This window comes from Haemorhous mexicanus, chromosome Z, assembly GCF_027477595.1.
Source record: "Haemorhous mexicanus isolate bHaeMex1 chromosome Z, bHaeMex1.pri, whole genome shotgun sequence".
In the NCBI taxonomy this organism is placed as follows: domain Eukaryota; kingdom Metazoa; phylum Chordata; class Aves; order Passeriformes; family Fringillidae; genus Haemorhous; species Haemorhous mexicanus.
Genome location: NC_082381.1, coordinates 42,256,355 through 42,276,665, shown reverse-complemented (window position 1 = coordinate 42,276,665; position 20,311 = coordinate 42,256,355). Strand labels below are relative to the sequence as shown.

Here is a 20,311-nt window from a genome sequence, read left to right as displayed (position 1 = left end):
TTCCAGCATCCTTCTGTGCTTTTTTACAATATGACCAAGCTAACGGCAGCAACTACCATTAATCTTTGTAAGTGGGCTAAGATTGTATAGTGTACCTTGGTGTAGGAATGGGTGGTCATTCCCCAGATGATTCAGAGAGCTTTTCTAGGACGGGATGGATAACAATCTTCTTCCTTCTTTGATCTCTTATCTCAATATCCTTGTCTTGAGTAATTTGTCATAAGAACACCTTGAAAAGCCTCTTAGGAAATGAGTTAAGTGATGATTTATGCTGCACTGTCTTCTCTATCAGTCCTTCTCTTAGAACTGTGCATGTGTGATATGAGTTTATCAACTTCATTGTCTCTTCTGTATTAAGAGCAATAAAAAAAAAAATCTCTTTTTTTTTTCTTTTTTAAATACAGGGTTCTTCAAGTAAATCCACAGATGTGCCAGTGGTAACTTCTGGTATGTACATGTAAACTTGTAAACCGAAGTATAATGAATGTAAACACATCACAACTTAATACTGGTTGTCATGCTAAATAATTCTGTCTGAGGCCACACAGACAGAATAGTAGAAACACAATAGTAGAAACAAGTTTTCCTGGTACTACACTAATACCGCCATTCCATGCTTTCTGCTATAAATGAGGTGTGCTGAATGACATAAATGTTGGTTATTTAATAATAGTTTTAAAAGCATTGGTGTAGCTGGTTTGTTGGTTAAATTTGAGAGGTTTTTTTTTGACTAAACATGTTATCATCTCTTAAGCAAATATTTCCACCTATTAAAGAGCACTAATAATCAAAATTATTAGCTGGCATTTTAACCACACAATGCCAAAATAGTTACTTTTATTTTGTTTTTCATTTTTACTGAAAAAGTATGGAATTGTTTATTCTGCCTCTGAAGAAACAGAGCAAAACCAGAACTGCTGATAATGCAATCTTCATTGATCTGAGCCGGTGAAGGGCTTGGTGAACAATAATTTTGACTCTGAAAAAGACTTCTAAGGGAAGTTGTAGAAGTTTAAACAGCTAGGTGACTAGACTAAGTTCTGTGGAGTGCTAATAAAGGATGAGAGGGGGGAGAGTGTGCTGTAAAATTTAAAACCACAATTCTACCATTTTTTTCCCATAATATCTCAGTGATCTTACAGGCTTTAAAAGTAGACCACGAACTTTTAATTCATAGTGGTGACTCATAAAAATAAATGGACAAATAAAACCAAACAAAAATTCTGCCCTTCTGCTGAAATGGTTCAAACCATTTTAATATCATGCATTTTTTGGGTTCTTGTATTGTCATGGAGGTCTTTGACTCTCAACTCCTTTTACAGGGAATCCTTTTCAAAAAACAGAGTCTTCTGGAAAGGAAAAAGTACTTACTTCTGTATTGGTGTCTGAGTCTATCTCACAACTGGCTGGGAGAAGCCAGCTTGAGACTTCAGAGAGCTTAGGGAAAGCACCACTTGAGAATGCAGCATCTGAAATGGAAGAGGAGGTTATGTCTAGATTAACCTCTAACAGAAGAGCAGAAATAAGTGAACAAGGAAAGCAGGAGAATGTGCATGAATCTGCACAGCTGGAACATACTAGAAGCCCAGCATCATCTTCAAAAACTCCATTAGTCAGGTATGCAGTAACTGCAATAATGTTTTGTCAGCTTGTTCTGTAAAAAAAGATCATATTTCCATGTTGACATCTTTCCAGTACCATTGTTTGTGACCTGCATGTCTAAGAGTTACAGTATCTATACTCTCCTGCAAATCAGAAAGCGTCAAACTGTCTGCTTTGAAATTTGCATTATTTTACTCATTAAATTAGTAGGTCAGCTGAAGGGCACTACTGACATATTGTGTGTCTATTTAGACATGATGGATGCCTTTTGTCAGGCAGGTATCCATTGGTTGTGATAGGAACTTAGGATAATTTGTTGTTTTACATAGGTAAGTCTCATGTTGTGACATATATACCCACCCACTTGTTTTGGTGTTCGTCCTGCCAGTAAGATTTGTTACAGGTACAGTACTGAGCACACTGAATTTTTAGGACTGACATAAGTAATTTCCCCAAAGGAGTGTCAGTCTTGGCAGCTCAGAGGATATGTTGACTTAATTTTTTAAAATATACCTTTCTGTACTGTTTGTTTAAATGTTTTGAGTTCATGGTCTCTGTTGCTCCTGTGCTTAATTATTTTGATTGTAATGCTCCACTGGCTTCTTCTAATCTGGCATTTACTTTTTCATTATGCTTGTGTGAGTACCAATATTGTCTATTTATATTTGGGACATCCACAGCAATTGGTTAGTGATGCATTAACATCAGAATCCTCACCTTAAAATTTACTTTCTAATTTGTAAACTCTTAACAACATGAAAAGTTAAGGCTTTGTCTACCTCCCTCAGTGCTGTGATTTCCATAAGTTCACTGGTCTGGGTTTGCTGCTGTAAATAGGCTAAAACCCTGCAGCAAGTAGTCTGCTGTAGCCCCATCCTTGGGGATCAGGTTTTCCATTGATTTACATGAAGGATGCTCCGAATTGTCAGTTTGTTCTTCAGAAGTGTGCCTCCATCCTTCTTAGAACCACTCTCTGAAAGTCTGCTAGCTTGTTACGGGCTGTGGATTAGCAGCAAATAATAGGTTCCTGTTCTCAGGCTTAAAAATTGTCAAGAATCTCTGTGACTGCTCAGAAAAACTCTTGTACCAGAATATTCAGTAATACCAAAGCCTTTTTTAGAATGACTTTTTGTTTTTTTTCCTTAAAACTTTCATATGTCCTGTAGGTGTCTGTTTATTTCCTGTGTATAGAATTGGACTCCTGCAATGCTATTTACATCTTCCTTTTATGGAGCAATCCTATGACATCCTGACTATACTTGTTTTGAACAGGGGTGGACGAAAACCGTTGGGATTTTTATCTTTAATTTGCAAAAAGAGTAATTCTGGATCTGCAGAAGACACCAAAGGGAATAGAGGGAAGATCCAAAAGCCACGAATTGTGACTCCAAAACGAAGTCTAAAGAGACCCACTCCGTCCACTAAGGATGAGAGGGAATCCTGTTCCTTTCCCTCTACTTCTTCATCTGTGGAACATGAGCATGTAGCTGCTGATGCTGCAGTTGCGGTATGAGTTTACTTTTGAACAATCATGCATTTCTGAGTTGTGAAGAACAGAGAATTAGTTGTTTCAGGAGTGAGTAGTTGGGTGTGTAGCATTCATGTTTTGAGTCCAGTATCTGTTCCAGTTGACAAATTCTGACTTGTGCATGTTTAGGAAACTTGTAAGGGAACTAAGTTGATATTTCTCTGCATGGATATCTATTTATTTCTCATTTTCAGTAAACTCTGATTTTTTTTTTTCCTCTGGACAAAACTTCCTACATAAATAAAATACCCCTACAAGTAGCTCATGTGCATATATATGTAAATATATTTACACATACACAGTGATGAAGACTGTTAAGAGCAACCTTTTCTTGTTTTATCAGGTTCCAAGTAACAACTCATCTGAGAAGCCACCTCTCTGTGCTAAAGATCAAGAGAAGGAAGGAGAGCCAACCAAAATCTCTGAGTACTTTTTCAGTGACATCTTTATGGAAGTGGATGATTCAGAATAGCAAATAGGTTATATAAAAAGGTTTTATAAAAACCTAGGATCACAGAATATACTGCAACAAGAAAAGAGTATTTTAAAAGTTACAATTTGTTCTGATATTCATTATGCCACATTTTATGTCAGCCAGGACTAACAATACCAGATAAAATACCAGCAAAGTGATCTTCCTAACATTCAGGGGAAACTGAACATTCTCCAAAAGTGACATAACAGATTCAAAAGAGAATATGGAAAGGAAAGGCTGAAAAGCCTCATCTCCTGCTCCTCCTTTAACAAACTGGGTGCAATTACTAATAAACCCCCAAAACATGCTACTGGAACTCGGATACAGAGTCAGACAAAGAAGCCATAAATCAAACATATCTTGCACAAGCTCCAATACCTATATAAACTCCCTATAAACCATTGTCACTGAGCCCAGCACAATAGGAACTCAAATCTATGCCCCTCTACTATAAAAGCTACATGTTAGGCACAGTACGGGATCTATCTCCAGGTAACCAAGTAAGCCTAGGGACCAGAAAGGTATTAAACCCTCAAAACAACCTAGGGACCAGAGACAGGTGAAGGCTTCCAGCCAGAGAGACATTATGCATTCAAGCAACATGGCTACTGACTGCTTCATTTCAATGCACAGTGAGTAGAACCAAAATGCAATCAGTAGAGGGTTTTTTCACTTTCTTGACCCACATGTTGGGCACCAAAAAAAATGTATGTGTCCTGGTTTAGGGCAAATTTGGGAGGAAATTTTCAAAGGGGTCCCTCTAGAAAGCAGATTCAAGCAGCCCCTCCCCCAACTGGTTTGGAAAGATTTCCCTGGAGAAAAGTGGAAAAACCTGTTTATTTAACAAAAAAAGTATTCACAAGCATAAAAAAGTGAACAATACTAAATAATAAAACCTCTTGCTGTTCTGAAGAGAAGGCAAATTCAGAAAGTCCTTTCCTTGGGGTGTTGCTCAGCTCACTTGGTCTGTTACCAGTTCCTCCTCTGCTGGAAAATGCCGTGTCCTAGGCTCCAGTGGGCCACAGGTGTCAGGTGCCCATGCTTTTCTGGGTTTTCAGTCCAGAAAAAGGCTGATCAGTTCCCAAAAAAAAGAAAAGCCACAGTCCAGGAAACTTCTCTGCCTCATCTAGCTAAAACCTAACTGAAAGCAAAGCTCTCTCCTGCTGTCTGTTCTGCAGACAACACAGTCTGTGAGAGAGAATGCAGAGGAGCAAGTGCAGCTTCTGATAACAAGCTCTGCGCTTCTTCTCTTCCCCTTCACTCTCAGAACCAGCCTTAAAGGTGCAAAACTTAATATTCAGCATAAACAGAACAGATGATTGGGGATACAAGCATCATAAAGTCACCCTAAGACATGTTGTTAATTAATGCTATGAAGATGAAATGGGTTCTTTCTGAAGCAACCCAGGAACTTTCAAAATGCTGACATTAGTCTAAACCACTACAATGGTGTCATAGGACCAGACTACTTACTGACTGCTGGCTTCTGGTTTCACTTGTTTAGACACTGTTAGTGAGTGCATGACTATCCTACAGAAGAGTGCAATGAAATAATGATTAATCTTGCAACAAGTATCCTTTTCCATTTTAATGCTAAAGCTTCTTGGTACTGACTATTTAAGTTCTTTACTTCTTTTTGTGAAGTGTGTTACGTTAGAAGGAGGAATTAACCTTTTGGGTATAATGTAATATCTGAAGATCAGAATGCAAATACTGGAAGTGGTGTAGTAAATACATACGTACATGTGTCAAGCCCAGCAGGTGTTTTTATTTGAATCTCCAAATTACATATTTTTGTAAGAGATTTTAACCACATAATTTAAAAGATTGTAACCTGAAATGCCCAATTTTTTCCTTAAAAATTTTTTGAAAACTTAAAAACACACTTTACTAAAAGATGGATAACATAAGTCAACCTTTTTTATCACTTGGAGGAGGAGATTGATGTTTCCTAGTACATTGATATATTTCTAGGAGATTGATATATTCCTGTTATAAATAGAAATTTTCTTCTAAATTGGAAAACAAAGCTATAGATACAATTTCTTCTCCTTATTTTTATGTGTAGTTGTTTGTATATTTACTGACTTCCTCGGTTTCCCTTCTGCAAAGTAGCACAAAGAGATTGGGGTTAAACCATGATTATATAATGTCACTTCTGAGGATTTTCTGCTTTGAAGCACTTGAATTAAAAGGGTTTTCTTATGTGCATGTCTGCTTGTACTGTAACTTGCCATAAAATTCTGATTTAGCTTTAGATTTTAGTTTAAGTTTTTATTTACCTCATCAAGAAATTTGTCTGGGTGACGTAATTAGGTTTATGCACTCTCAAAGTTAGGTGGTCACTGAAAGAGTCAATATTTAGTTTGAAACTCCTGCTTGTATGAGATTGAGTAGTCTTAAAATTTTTCCCATTACTTAATACTTGCAGGTACTTTTGCAAAGTGTTTTATTATGAAGGTGAAACTGATGTTTAAATGGTATTGGTTATGCTCTCAAAAAAACCTATCATCAGGTTTGGACTGGGTAATCCTTTACTGGCAGGTAAATAATATAACTATGTAGTTAATTTTGAAATAGTCAATGAAGTTTAAGAATGTTTTTCTTTTCAGAAGTTGTTGGCAAAACTTCTGAAGGAACCTTTAAACTTTTGTCAGAGAGGAGAAATACAGAAAAAAGCTACTGTTACTACAAATTGGTATATTAGCTCTGCCAGTGAAATGTCACTAGCAGCATGGAAAAGGGACTAGTGTTCCCAGTGTAGAGTAACTTACTTGAAAGCATCTGATCAACCCACCTCACCCACCAAAAAAAACCTCAAAAGTACCAACAGCAGTTTCTGTTCAGATGGGATCTTGTGCTTTGCCTAATCCGTTTAACTTGAAATGTTTATCTAAATATTGTTTTACTGTAAGCATTATGAAAGACATTGATGTATACATGTAATTCTATGTATTGTATATCTTGTAGATATTAAGTATGCAAGTGTTTACTTCCTGATATGTCTGGCATATTTATATCAATTGCACTCATGGAGCCTAAAAATAGATTCTTGGGGAGTGGCTATGAAATAATTGCTGTGAGTACCTTCTGAGTGAGTTCTGAGGGGATAATCATTCTACATTTAGTTGCATACATTTTAGCTTGCGTTCATGTTGTGAGGGGGAAAAAATCAACTACTTCATTACTAAGATTTATGGTGCCTTACCTGCATTGTTAACTGGGGCTATGCTTTCTTTTTCCTTGCAGCAAATAACATGCACTTTGATAGAGGATTTTTTTTTTTTTAAGAACAAATTTAATTTGAATAGAAATAAGAGAATTTTGTGTTCTGTTTTCTGTATGGAACTTTTATAATGATGAAGGATGTAAGAAAATATCATTGAAATCTCAATACGTATGCGTACCATTTTTACAAAGATGTGGCATAAAACTGCTTTGCTTAGAGTTGTCTGATGCCCTGTATCATCACATATAAGCTTTCTGTGTCACAGGAAGTAGTCCTATTCTGTATGTAAATTATGTGAATAAATTATTTTCTTTTACCTGTGTTGCTATTTCTTTAAGTATCAGACGCAGAAGCTAATAAGTGTGAACAAAAGGAAGAGCTGAACTTTGGGCTGCGCCGCTGGGGTGCACACAGACCTGCTGGTAACAGGCTGAGCGTGGTTTAGCAGGGGCATTGTCGTTGTTCCTTGGTTTTGTTTTAGAATACAGCTTAATTTACTAGGTATCAGACTCCCTGCTGTTACCTTTCTCTAAAGACAAGGGCCTTGACTTAAACTGGAATACTGAAGAATAGCAAAGTTTTCACGGAAGGGAGAAACTCGGCCGAAGATGGTTTAGATTTTAAAAAGATCTGTCCTTATTACTGTATGACAAGTTTCTAAGACGGGCAAGGGCTTTTCTAGGCTGTAAGTGAAAACACAGTTTTCACGTGTGGGCGTCCCAACACAATTCTTCCAAAGCGCGTTCTACAGCATTAGCTTGTCCGGGCTCCCGGGCTAGGACTGCGCGGCCGGGCCCGGCCCCGCTGTGCCCATTGGCTGCGCCGGGGGGAGTGGCGGCGGCGGCGAGGGCGGCCTGGGACGGCTCGGCTCGGCTCGGCTCGGCTCGTTCGGCTCGGCCCGGCCCAGCCCGGCCATGCTGCTGGGCGCCGCGCGGTTCCCGGGCCGCTGCCTGGAGCTGCTGCGCCCACTGCTTGCCCGCGGGTACCGCGGTGAGGCGGTGGCGGCCGTGGGGTCGCGCCCCGACGCGAGCTCCGCGCTCTACCAGGTAGGGCGGCGGGGGCGGCAGGGCCCGGGCGGGCCGCGGGGCGGGGCCGGGGCGGCCGCAGCAGCGCCATGGAGGAGCCGGGGCGGCCGTGGCTTGTGGGACGTGGCGAGCACGTGCCCGCGTACGGTCCCGGCCCTGTCCCGGTCCCGGTCCCGGTCCCGCCCTAGCCCTGCGGAGCAGCGGGGACAGCGCCGCGGCGCGCCCCGGCCCCGCTCCCCGAGTGCCCAGGCCTGTCCATTTCTGCGGGCTGAGCCTACAGATACCGTGTGATAAAAACATGGGTTGGTGCAGTCGCCTGGCTCGTCATGGATATTTTTTCCCTTTTAAATCAGGATGCCAGCTCTTGCTGCGTTTCAGGCTGATCGATACCCTGCTAGTGAGGTGGAGGCGGGGTTTGTAGACAGTGGATGATGCACCTGATGATTTCAAAGTTGGATGTTTTTGTGTTTGCAAATTGATTCCCGAGTTGAAAACGGGTGGAGTAGCTGTACAGAGTCCAGAACCATCATCTTTTGAGGAGGAGAGCTAGGTGTGATTCCATTTGTCTTTACGAAGAGAGCAGTACTTCCATTTGGTGTAAATACATTTCTTTTTAATGGGGCATTATTAACGCCATCATATTAAAAAATCATGTTTACAGTTAGACTTAGAAAAACATGGCTTTAGGTATGGATCAAGGCTGAAAGGAGGGAATGTGTTTGTTTTCATATTTGTTCATGTAAAATACAAAACAGTGTGTGAAGCAACAGCATGTATTCTTACTGAGATAGGTCCATTGGTTCTGTGTTTGGTTCTGTGCTTTGTTTTGCAGAAACTAAATTTGGGACAGAAATTAGGGGACTGAAGCTTCTATATAATCTCAGAATTTGTTTGTATGCATATATATATATATATATATATATATATATATATATATACACATACAAAGCTTGTGTATGTGAAGTGTGTCTATATATGTGTACACATTCATATTTTGTGCATCAAGAAATTATAGTATTTTAATAAAGGTGTTCACTCAGCTGCCTGCAGATTCACCCTTATGTCTGGGTACCTTTCAACCTCAAAAGAAAAGCAAGGCTTGGTAAAATAGCTAATAGTGTTAGTATTTGGTAGAAATAATTTATGGAACACTCTAAGTGCAAACGCTGCTTTACAAACACAGAGAGTTGAGGTCCCTGCTGTGAGGCACTTCACCATCTGAAAAAAAGTAATACAAGGAATAACAGTGCAAACACAGGAAGACATTATGATAGGTGATGAGGGTCTTGCCTTCTTTGGCTACTGTTTACCTTTCTGTCTGTGAATTCAACTAGACAGGCTGGCCTTGATGATGCAAACTGTCTCTTGAACCAGATAAGCAAAAATGTAATTTAAAGGTGAGTGAGTCTAAATTCTGGAAAATGAAACAAAGTAACAGAGTCTCTTTGAAGATTCCAGGCACTAGCTGTGACATACACTGTGGTGATGTAGCAGTAATTCATGTAGCTTGTTCAGTAACTGTTGGATGCGTATTTGGAGTTTGCCTCTTAATTTTGCATTGAAATATGTAGAAATCCTCATATTAACAGCAGAATTTTACCCATGAATTTTACCCATCTTGCTTATGCAAGAACCAGTTTCCAGAAAGAACTTGGTGCCAGTTCACTGGCCTTTTTTTCATTGTTTATTGACAATAATGAAGAGCAAGTACATGGTAGAATTGGCACATTTATTTCTGAGAGTAGTTTTTTCTGTGTGTATTCAGAATTATTTTAAAACATCCTTACTTCTCTTTGGTAAAGTATAACAGTGTTCTGTTGTGGTTTAAGGCATGAAAGATTGTGATCAAGTTGAGTTTAAGCAATTCAGATGTTTTTGTGCAGTATTTTTTACAGTTTATCTAAAAAGTCACAGTTTTCATGTAGAGTAGCTAAACTAGCTACAGTGAGTCAAAATCTAATGAAAAAGTCTATGACTGTGATTACTGTTCCTCTGTTAATATCCTCTGCCACTTTAGCTGCTTTTTTGGTTTTTTCCTATGTAAAAAGTGAGTTTGTAAGCACAGTATTGTGTGGAAAAGGTGAATGTGTTTAGAGGAAAAAGACTGAATAAGGAGAAAACAGGAAAAATTTTTGGTGTGTAAAGGTGCAAAATGACCCAACTGGACAAGCTGAACACTGATGCAAACTGTCACTGTGTTGTGACAACTACAGACTTTTAAAACTGTGGAATTACAAGATACATTTTTACCTTTCAAGAGAGTATGTTTAATCTATTTGTGGCAATTACAAAGGCAGAAAAACATATTGTTTTGAATGTCACTCTACAGCCAAAGCCCTTCAAATGTGAGCTGAATCTGTTCATATTTTTGTTTTATTTCTGCTTTTTTTTCTTTGCCTTTCAGTGCCCAAGTGAACAAACTCAACTGCAACATTTGCAGCTTCTTCCCAAGGGAAACCTTAAGTCTGCAGGCTCGAGTATATATGAGAGTTATAGAGAGTTAACATGGATTTACCACCTATTTTTTTCTGTCAAAGTAGGCTCAAACATCATATAAATGAGAATTAGACAAGGCAATCACATCTTTTCGTGCAGCATGTTCTTTTATTGCAGTTGCACTTTTCAAAAAGGTAGTAAAGTTCTTAATGTGTCTGCAAAAGAACCTCAACAAATTAAGCTTGACTAATACCTTTAGATTCCTAAGAAACTGTAAAAAAATCCCAACCTGCTGTAATGTGTGCATGGAGTTTTGGATAATTTGAAGGAAAATGGTGAGCTCAGTACTGGTTCACTCATATTCAGATTATGAATCTTTGTTTTTCTTGAAGTATAATAGCAAGAACACCAGCTTAAAAAAAAAAACAAAAAAACAAACCAAACCAACTTCTGTTTTATATTCAATTTCAACCTAAACAAGAAGAATCTAAAAAGTGTTTACCAAAATCTATTTGACCTAGGTCATTCATCCTTTGGTACAAGTCATAAGAGTACTTAATTCAAATCTGTGGTTTTCACAAAATTAGATTTAAAATGCAAACAAGCCTATGCCAAAGATAAAAAAAATCTAAGAAACAGCACTTCAACTCTGTAGTGACTAGTTCTATTTTAGTTTATTAAATTCAGAACTAGTCTTTTACTGTCCTAACACAATAAGATTTTTTGTAAAGCATTTTGATTAAATGCTTTGGGATTCTTGAGAGAAGCCAGTACATAGGTAGAAATGTTACTACTTTAAAGACAATACTGAGACTGTATTTGGTAAGGTAAAATTAGATTTGGAATAGAAATTAGTCTTGTACTTCTTATGTTCGTTTATTAAAAATGTAAATGTAGTCACCCTTGGTTGAATTTAAAATTCTGTTTTGTTCCCCACTTAGGAGAACTATGAACGAATGAAGGCACTGGTAACTGAGCTACAAGAACAAGCAGAAAAAATCAGGTTAGGTAAGTATGATAGTCTAGATTTTAGAACAATAACCTGGCACTTGGGCTTGTTGAACCTCAAAGAGTTGGCCTTGCCTATTGATCCAGCCTGTCCAGATCCCTCTGCAGAGCCTTGCTGACCTGCAGCACGTCAACACTCCCATCCACCCAGGTGTTGTCTGGGAAATTACTGGGGTCCACACAATCCTCTGTCCAGATTGTTGTTAAACTTATTAAACAGGACTGGACCCCAAACCAAGCCCTGGGGAACCCCACTAGTTACCACACATGAGATGGATGTAACTCGAGCCCCCTCAACTCTCTGGCCCAACCAGAGACAGGGGGGCCCAGCTGTCCAGACAGGGCCTTTTACCCAGCCAAGAGTGCACCAATCCAAGCCGTGAACAGCCAGTTTCTCTGGGAGAAAGCTGTGGGAAATGGTGTCCAAGGCTTTGCCAAAGTTCACAGAGACAACATCCACAGCCTTTCTCTCATCCACTAAGTAGGTCATCCTGTTATAGAAGGAGATGAGGTCGGTCAACCAGGACCTGCCTTCCCTAAACCTTTGCTGGCTGGGCCTGATCCCCTGGTTGTCCTCTATGTGCTGCATAATGGCACTCAACATGATCTACTCCATGTCCTCCCCTGGCACCAGTGTCTGACTGGCAGGCCTGCAGTTCCCTGGATTGTCTCTCCAGCCCTTTCTGGAGGTGGGTGTTACACTGACTAATTTCTGGTCACCTGGGACCTCCCTCTTTAGTCATGCCTGCTGCTAAATATTGGAAAGTGCCTCTGTGAGCTCTTTTACCAGCTCCATCACTACCCTTGGGTGGATCACATCTTCCCTCATAAACTTGTGTGTGTATAATACCTGTGTGTCACAGGTCGCTAACCAGTTCCCCTTGGATTAAGGGAGTTTCAGTTTGCTCCCTTTCCCTGTCTTCCAGCTCAGTGGGCTAGTATCCAGTTAAAGACTGAATCAAATCAGGTATTAAGTATCTCTGCCTTTTCCTCATCCTCTGTCACTATATTTCCCCGTGCATCCAATAAAGGATGGGGATTCTTCTGTGTCCTTCTTTTATTGGTTGATCTTTTTCAAGTTCCTAGCTGTAGTTGAGCTGGCAAGGAGAAAGTAGGTCTGTAGTAGTTTAAAAGATCAAAATCTGTGTTTCTTCTTTTTGATTTGTAAGGCTGCCTGAATGAATTGCAGTTGACAATAATTACTGGAAACAATAAAATGAAAATATTTATTAAATGCTTAATTATGTTGCTAGAGGCTGAGCATGTAGCTTTAATTGTGCCTTTTTGTGACTATCATGATACTGGTTTTGTCATTTTATAAACTGTTTCTTATATAATGCAATTTCTTTTACAACTTTGGAATGGAGCACAGTTAAGATTTTGTGCTCAATGCTTTTTCTTTCTTGCTGTGAAACAGGAGTCCAGAGTTTCCTGAAGAGGTGTTAGAGCCCATGGGCTGCTCTGTCTTTGATGGACGTAGAGACTGTTCAGCAATTAATGAACTAATGATGTGTGCCTCATGAACTAATGGCTCTAGTCTTCTTCCTTGCTGCTTGTTTGCCTGTTCTTGCCTGTTACACAATTACAGGGCAAGACCATAGTGTTCATCTTTCCTCCATCTGAGCAACATCTACCAGGATTTTAATACACAGTTTTGAATGACATTGATTGAAATTGCTTTACATATCATTTGAATATATAAAAAAAATTAAGGTACCTCTGTTGAATACTTCTAAAGGATATGTGCAACATCTTTAGATTTCACTGTAAAAGCTGTCAGAAGAGAGTTCTTGTTTGAGGTCTCTGCAATGAATGCTTAATTTGTTAGCTATTATTCAGTGTGTAGGGTTTTTCTGAACCCATATCCCACTCTACTGGTAATCCCCAGCTGTGCAACAGGAAGTGGTTCCTGCCCCTTTACGACAGGTGGTTTTTTGACAGGAAGCAAAAGAAGCAGGTGAGATACCTTTAATCTCTGTGACTGATCATAGGACATCAGCAGTTACAGTGGTATAGGCATTGCTGTAAAGGAGAAATTAAGAAGAGGTTTCAAATTAAATGCTTCCAAGTTTGTTTCATTGTTAAGGACACTACTTCTCAGAAGGGAGGTTAGTGCAGGGTAGAGTCTCTTGAAATTGGAAGAGGAATGCCATTCTAGGATGGCTACCAGGCCTGGGAAGCAAGCATGTGTGATACACAGAGATGATAAAAGTCTCAGGATGGAAATTATTTTTGCATCATCACACAGTGTAAATGAAAGACTTCAGAGGTCAGAGGTAGTGTAGTTGTGATGTAGTGAGATGTTGAGAACATGGATGAGAGTAGTATCTCTGTGGGTGGATATGAGAGGTTGTTTTTTAAGAAATTTGTACAGAAAGAATTTACAAGATTTAGGCTTAGGCTGGATATATAGACCTAATGAACTGGCTGAACTGAAAATAAATTGCGGCTTTCTGGCATGCCTGACAGGTAGGAAATTATGTGTGTAGTGATTAAGGAAGGAGGTAGGAAAAAGGACTTCAAGGGAGGCTTTGAAGCTCTGTTTCAGTGATGCCTAGCTGACAGAGAAGTCCTGGAGTCTCAGGAGAAATGTTAGCAAAGCACACCTTCTTTATTTTGGACAGGGAGACAATTTTAGAGTGATGAGGTGGATCAGTGATCTGTCTACACAGAGAGACAATGTTTGTATAAGTTGTTGTTACAAAGAGGCTGAGGTGTGTCAACAAATCTTGAAGTATTGAATGACACAAAGCTCTAGAGAGCAAAAGATTTAGAATGACCTATAGTGAAGGGTTGAAATTAAACAAATATGAACTTGATATTAAATGCTCTGTGTCTGAATTCTGCTTACAGTTTGGTCTAAGAAAATTAATCTAGATTGTGCTGGGTCATTCAAGATTGCATTCAATGTAGCTATTATGAATGAGTTCTTGGGATTTTAGTATTTCCTGTAGTTCTACTGATGTGCTTTCTACATATTTATGTTTTCTGGCCTTGTGTTTATTGCCAAGCAGTGGGGGAAAGTTTCAGACAAGTATGTTTATTAAAATCTTTGCCTCAAGACTAACTGTAAAAAATGAGGTGGGAAATAAAGTAGGTTCTAAAAAACAAATGTTTTTATCAGTAAAAATAAATCTCTTTGAAGTAGAAACTATTATTTATTAAATTTATTATTAAGGTTCATACTTCAAAAACTGGGAACTCATCAGCGTTTCCATTTGAAGTTTTAATATAACTGACAGTTTATCTTATCTGTGTCCATAGAAAATGTTACAATTTACTGTTTTATCACAGGAGGTGGAGAAAAAGCTCGTAAGCTTCATACTTCAAGAGGAAAGCTGTTACCCAGAGAGAGAATTGACAAGCTTATTGATCCTGGGTAGGTACTTCCTTTTTTTTCCCTTAAACATTTCAGGTTGTCTCTTGCAGGTAAATATTGCAACAGGCTTCTTTTCTCTTTAGCTTCTATAAACACTAACATAAACACTAAATAACTTGATTGAAATTTTACAGAAGCATTCTTTCAAATACTGATCTCCTTTAACAAAAATATATTTTAAAAATTAACCTTTTAAGTAAGATTCAATAGCAGATAGAACTAGTAATTTTTTACAGTTGTGTTTCATTTGTCATTATTCAGATCTCCATTTCTGGAGTTCTCCCAGTTTGCTGGTTACCAGTTGTATGGTAATGAAGAGGTACCTGCAGGAGGCATTATCACAGGCATTGGACGAGTATCTGGGTGAGAGATTTCAGTCATCTACATTATTTATGATATGAAAAGGAAGAAGGTCTAATTTTATTCAGTTTCCAGTATTAGGCTGTTAGTGTTTTTAATGTTTTGTTTTGGACACTGAAAAAATCAACAAAATCAGTATCAATGGCCAGTTTGTTTGGCCGTAGCTAAAAGAAGTGAGGTTTTTTTGTTTTGTGTTTTGGTTTTGTGTTTGTTGGGGATTATTAGTTAGTGTATCCCACTAACTAAAAAAAACATACATGGAGTTTCAGGTGTCCAATGAAGGAAAGAGATTAGTGCATTTGGAAAGTTATTTAAAAAAAAATAGGGTGGTATTTTAGTCTAAAAATTAGTTTTGCTTACTCAGAGTACCTCCAAGACTGTTCTTGAAGTTAATTATGGTGCTATGCAGGATTATTTTACTCCCTAAAATAATGGAACAGGACATTATAGTGCTGAGGCTGCTGTTACAATGTGCCCTTGAGTGAATATAGGTGAGAAGAGCTCTCTTAGAGCAGCAGGGCTTCAAGAGTCCTTGACATGTTGCAGTTCTTAACCAACATACATATTTATTCATTAGAAATACTTTTCTCTCTCATGAACTTTTTTTTATTTTTAGGACGGAGTGCTTGATTGTTGCTAATGATGCAACTGTCAAAGGTGGTACCTATTATCCCATCACTGTTAAGAAACATTTACGTGCTCAAGAAATTGCAATGCAAAATCATCTCCCTTGCCTTTATTTGGGTAAGTACCATTGCAGAAATAGCCAAGGTCCAGTGTTAAGGGTGGCTGATGTGTCTGCAGATCTGACTAACCCGCAATGTATTTAAAGCACACCTATTCATACAGTATTTCATCCATACTGTATTATCTCTACAGAGGGATGGCCTATCTTAACAGGAGGGTGTGTACACTCCTGCTGTAAGGCAGATGCAACTGTTAACACTGTATCACTCCTTTTTGTCAGGGATAAGCAATATTTCCTGTAGACTCATCCAGTCAATTCAAATTACAGTTAAAAAAAAAACAAACAGTACATTCTGGTGGAGGATGTGTGTGTATGAGAAAATATACCAAGTAAATAATAAGAGTGACAAAATTGTCAAAAATAGTTTGGATCAATAAATTTTTAGGATTTGGGATTAATTTTTTTGAAGCAGAAATTTAATTGTATTTTATTTTACATTTTGAGTTTAGCCTATTGGATCAGTATTTAGCCAAACCTTCATGTAAGTTTTTCTTACATATTCTTTTCTTTTATTATAAAAGATGAATGGAGTGACAGATATCTGTTATATATTACTGGTAGTGTTTTCTTACCCTGGTTTTATACAAATACAAGAGGTTTCTGTCAATGTCTTCCTTTCAGCCTGAATTCCCACTCTAATGACTTTTGTACCTATTAGCCAGTTTCAGTCAGTGTTGACAGAGAGTTGTAAGAAAGTGCGTATTCCTGCGGATTTTGTGTATGTCAGCATCAGAGGAGAAAGACCTTCTACAACATTTTAAAAAATAGGGCAGGTTATTCCTTGTCTGTTAGCTTAGTTAAGCAACTTAAATATCAGCTGTTTGCCAGTCTGGATGCTTGTACTATTTAAACAGTCAACATAAATACAGGTCCTGGCCAGCCCAAGTGTTTGAAGTTTCTTGCCCTGCTGATGAGTCAAACATGTGAATATGACCAATATAAGGATTAGGAGAAGTGTGAACTTAAAACTGTTGGTGAGGTGGATACAGGGACAGTGTAGGTGTAGATTGTGTGTGATTGCCATAGAAAGAGTCCTGAAGGGAATGGGAGGACTAAATTTGATTTTAGTTTTTAAAAAACCAGAAGAAACTTAGCTTTGCTGTTTGCGAAACAGCTGTTATCATTTTTTTCATCTGAGTTATCAGCAAATTCTGTCTGTTCAGAGAAGTCTTTTTTAGTGAGTATCAGTGAGGAACTGTGGGTGATTCTACTCTTTTAAGATCCTATGGAATGAGGAACTGTGGGACACAGCAGTTTACTTCAGCCTTGCAGTTTCTGTACCTGGACTTGTTCCAGTTGATTTGAGCAGTGCAGTAAGAGGGAGCGCTTTGTAGTCAGTCAGCACTGTGCTGACTGTGTAATTTTCATGTTGTTTGAACTGCCTTTTCCAACAGTGATAACAGCTGCCTAGGTGCTAATTCTCATGTGGACACCTGGTGCCATTTGTCACTGAGTCAGTCACTGGTGTGGACATTTTGTTTTGGCTGCAGTCATGTAGATGAGAGTGTGCATACAGACTGGTGGTTGTACATAAAAATTAGGAGCCAGAGTTCTCAGAGATGCTTTATCTCCCTGTGCATTTCTTCAATAGTGTTCTCTCCTTCTTTGGATGCCTCTCATGATAGGTTGTACTTTCATTAATTGGGAGCAGAGAGGTAGCTGCCATTGGAGACCTGTGAGCAGAAGGGTGTATCCTGAGGCGAGGATGAATCATCCTAAAGATAGTTTAATGTCCTTGTTGTGAAGTTTAGTCAAGCTATGAAAGAACAGAGGCAGCACCTTTTGAACTCGGTGGTGATTAGCTCTGCCTTTTTCTGGAGCTTGTGACAGAATTGCAAGAGAATAATTGGGTTAAAATTGTACATTAAAAATGTTCTTAGTTTGCAGCAAGATGAGTTTAAAAGTTTATTTAAGGGGTATGGTTGCATCTTTAAGCATGTCTGAGTTTATTTTCCACGGAAATCACTGGCATGGATGTTATTTTGGAGAGGGGTGTTTACTGTTTTTCTTCTTTATTTTTCCAAAAAGAATGTGCTATTATACCTTGTGTATATATATACCATGTGCATTAATGGAAATATATACAGTATTAGTGATAGTAATTGCTGTATATTTTAGGTAACATGCAGATACTTTACCAACAAGTATGTAACACAGTTCAAAACATACTAATATGATTTGATTCATTGTAGTTGATTCAGGAGGAGCAAATTTACCTCGGCAAGCAGAAGTCTTTCCAGACCGAGATCATTTTGGCCGTATTTTCTATAATCAAGCAGTCATGTCCTCACAAGGAATTCCACAGGTAATTTGCTTTTATCTAAGAATTAATGTACTAAATAGTTTTTATGCCTGCTGCCATTACCTCTTTTCTAGGCTTGTGCCCATGTTTTGTTTCTGATCTCATTGTGTTGTGCTAACCTGATGGCCCAGTCTGGGGTTTGGAAGCACTGTAAACACAGTAACTGTCCACAAAAATTCATTACAGTTTTGAATAAACTGTCTACTTTCTTCGTCTTAGTGTTAATGATTTGACCTACCTGCTCCTGTCTGGGAGTAGGAGAGAAATGGTCTTGGGAGCATGGTATGTGGGGCCATTTGAGAAAGCACTAGAAAATCTCTTGGAACAGTTCTGCATCAGCACTGCAAAGGTGAGGACCCCCTTGAGGATGGCTAATAAATGAGACATATTTTCCACTAAGAGGGGTATGTGTATATATATAAATCGATTTCATACCCTGATGTGCTTTATGCTGAAACAGCCCTAATAATAAGGTTATTTTATAATGCATTAATGATGCACAGAATTACTGTTAGTCACAGTTCCTGGATTTAGAAATGCTTTTGTGTCATAGTTCATTCAGTAATACATAGGGATCATTTTCTTTTATGCAGGTGTGGTAGGGAAGCAAAACTACGTGTTTTGCTGAATCTATTATTCATGAAGAACATAAAATATTTGAGGATTGCTGATGGGCAGCTATGGCTGCAGTGACAGTGAAGGGCAGGATGTATGGTCCCAATGGAGTTGAGAAAGACAGGTAAAGAATAAAGACTCAAAGGGAATTGTTAGCAGGAACCTCTGAGAAGCTGCCAGGGAGGGTGGAAAAATCCATGATCTTTGAAGATAACCTACTGCAAATAAAGGAACACTACAGAAGAGCAAGCAACCAGGTAATTCACAGTCTACTGAATTGCTATCTACTCAGTCACTCCCTACCTCTTTGTATGGTTTTGTAGACCTCCCTTAATACTCGCCTTAAACTCCATTTTTCAGACCAAAAAATTCAAACTTACTTAGCTGTTCTTCCTGCTGTGTTCCACACCTTTGATGGTCCTAGTTCATCTTCTTTTCCCAATCTTCCTGTATCTTTTTTAGCATCAAGGAGACAGACTGCACCAACAGTCCTTAGAACAAGTCAAAAGAGCAAATTGTATGGAACTTCTTAGAACTACCAGTTCTGAGCACCAGTTCTCAGAACTAGTCTTTTTCTTTGACCACAAGGGAGAGCTTCCTCATTGAGCATTGAGGCACAGCAAAATTCATTTGAACTGCAGAACTCTTTCTGTTTAGCAGGGGAAAGTATATACCTTCCAACAAAACAATAAATCAATAGAAGAAATAAAGACATTGTTTGAAACCTGCATTCTTTATGGGCATCTACAAGTGGTCAGAGCAAAAAGAAGTCATGATCATAAATCCAGGTTCCCTTTTAGACCTGTGATACATGCAATCCTGACAGATTAATCTATGGCTAATTACAGTAAGAGGAATGCAGAACATTAAAGAATTATTCAACCTGTTTTCTTTACAATGAGAACAGCAAAATCTATTCTGAGTGAGAAATAGGTCACACATACTGTGGAACTTGTGATGACAATATTTATTTTCAAGAAAAAGTTCTCTGCCACACTTTGAAACACTGAAAAAGCTGGTCATTATCCTAGCAAAGGGCTGGCATACAGTTTAATTTGTGGGTGCTTGCAATGGGCCCTGAGGTTCTCCCAAGTTATGTCAGCAGTTATTTCACTCCATGTTGTCTGAGACTGAGCTGTCACACAGCCAGAGTCCATGGCAGTGCTATCACACAAATCCCACCATAATACCATTATCCAGTGTTCTTTTTCAGAAGGAATAAAACCCTTGAGAGATGATCGTTACTGGATTCTGTGCGATTCTGCTGCCTGAGGCTCAGGGTGACACAATTCGAGCCACTCACAAGAGAGACTCCACTGGGGCCTTGGGCGGGGTTTATTTTTTTTTTTCTGGGGGAAGGAGTTAGTAGAGGCCAATACTTGGAGAGTGAAGCAGATGCACCAGTCAAGGATACAGTATTCAGTCTGACTCCTTACATGACAGATACTGGCTCAGCAGGATTTTTGAGAAACTGCCTGTGTTAATTGATGCCATTTTGGCACATTTTGGAAGGAAGTACGAGTTCAAATCTTCAACCATCTTTTACTCTTCCAAAGAATCCTGCAATCCATTGCCTCTATAAAAATCCAAGGCTGAAGATTCCA

General features: G+C 38.7%; 2 protein-coding genes across 5 annotated transcripts in view; both read left to right on the top strand.

Moving 5' to 3' along the window:
- BDP1 (B double prime 1, subunit of RNA polymerase III transcription initiation factor IIIB) overlaps positions 1-7,150 on the top strand; it is a 53,238-nt gene extending 46,088 nt beyond the window's left edge. For all 3 annotated transcript variants that reach the window (XM_059836745.1, XM_059836746.1, XM_059836744.1), the window contains exons 39-42: positions 405-447; positions 1,323-1,617; positions 2,875-3,109; positions 3,474-7,150. In XM_059836745.1, the coding sequence (XP_059692728.1) occupies positions 405-447; positions 1,323-1,617; positions 2,875-3,109; positions 3,474-3,602 (702 nt within the window). In that variant the 3' untranslated portion in view covers positions 3,603-7,150. The remainder of the gene's footprint in view (positions 1-404; positions 448-1,322; positions 1,618-2,874; positions 3,110-3,473) is intronic.
- A 552-nt stretch (positions 7,151-7,702) lies between these two features.
- MCCC2 (methylcrotonyl-CoA carboxylase subunit 2) overlaps positions 7,703-20,311 on the top strand; it is a 36,938-nt gene continuing 24,329 nt past the window's right edge. The window contains exons 1-6 of one of the 2 annotated variants that reach the window (XM_059873513.1): positions 7,703-7,880; positions 11,237-11,303; positions 14,598-14,682; positions 14,944-15,045; positions 15,659-15,786; positions 17,983-18,095. In XM_059873513.1, coding sequence (XP_059729496.1) covers positions 7,749-7,880; positions 11,237-11,303; positions 14,598-14,682; positions 14,944-15,045; positions 15,659-15,786; positions 17,983-18,095 — 627 coding nt within the window. In that variant the 5' untranslated portion in view covers positions 7,703-7,748. Of the gene's footprint in view, positions 7,881-8,877; positions 10,396-11,236; positions 11,304-14,597; positions 14,683-14,943; positions 15,046-15,658; positions 15,787-17,982; positions 18,096-20,311 lie in introns of those variants that run through there. The other variant, XM_059873511.1, reaches the window with a different exon arrangement.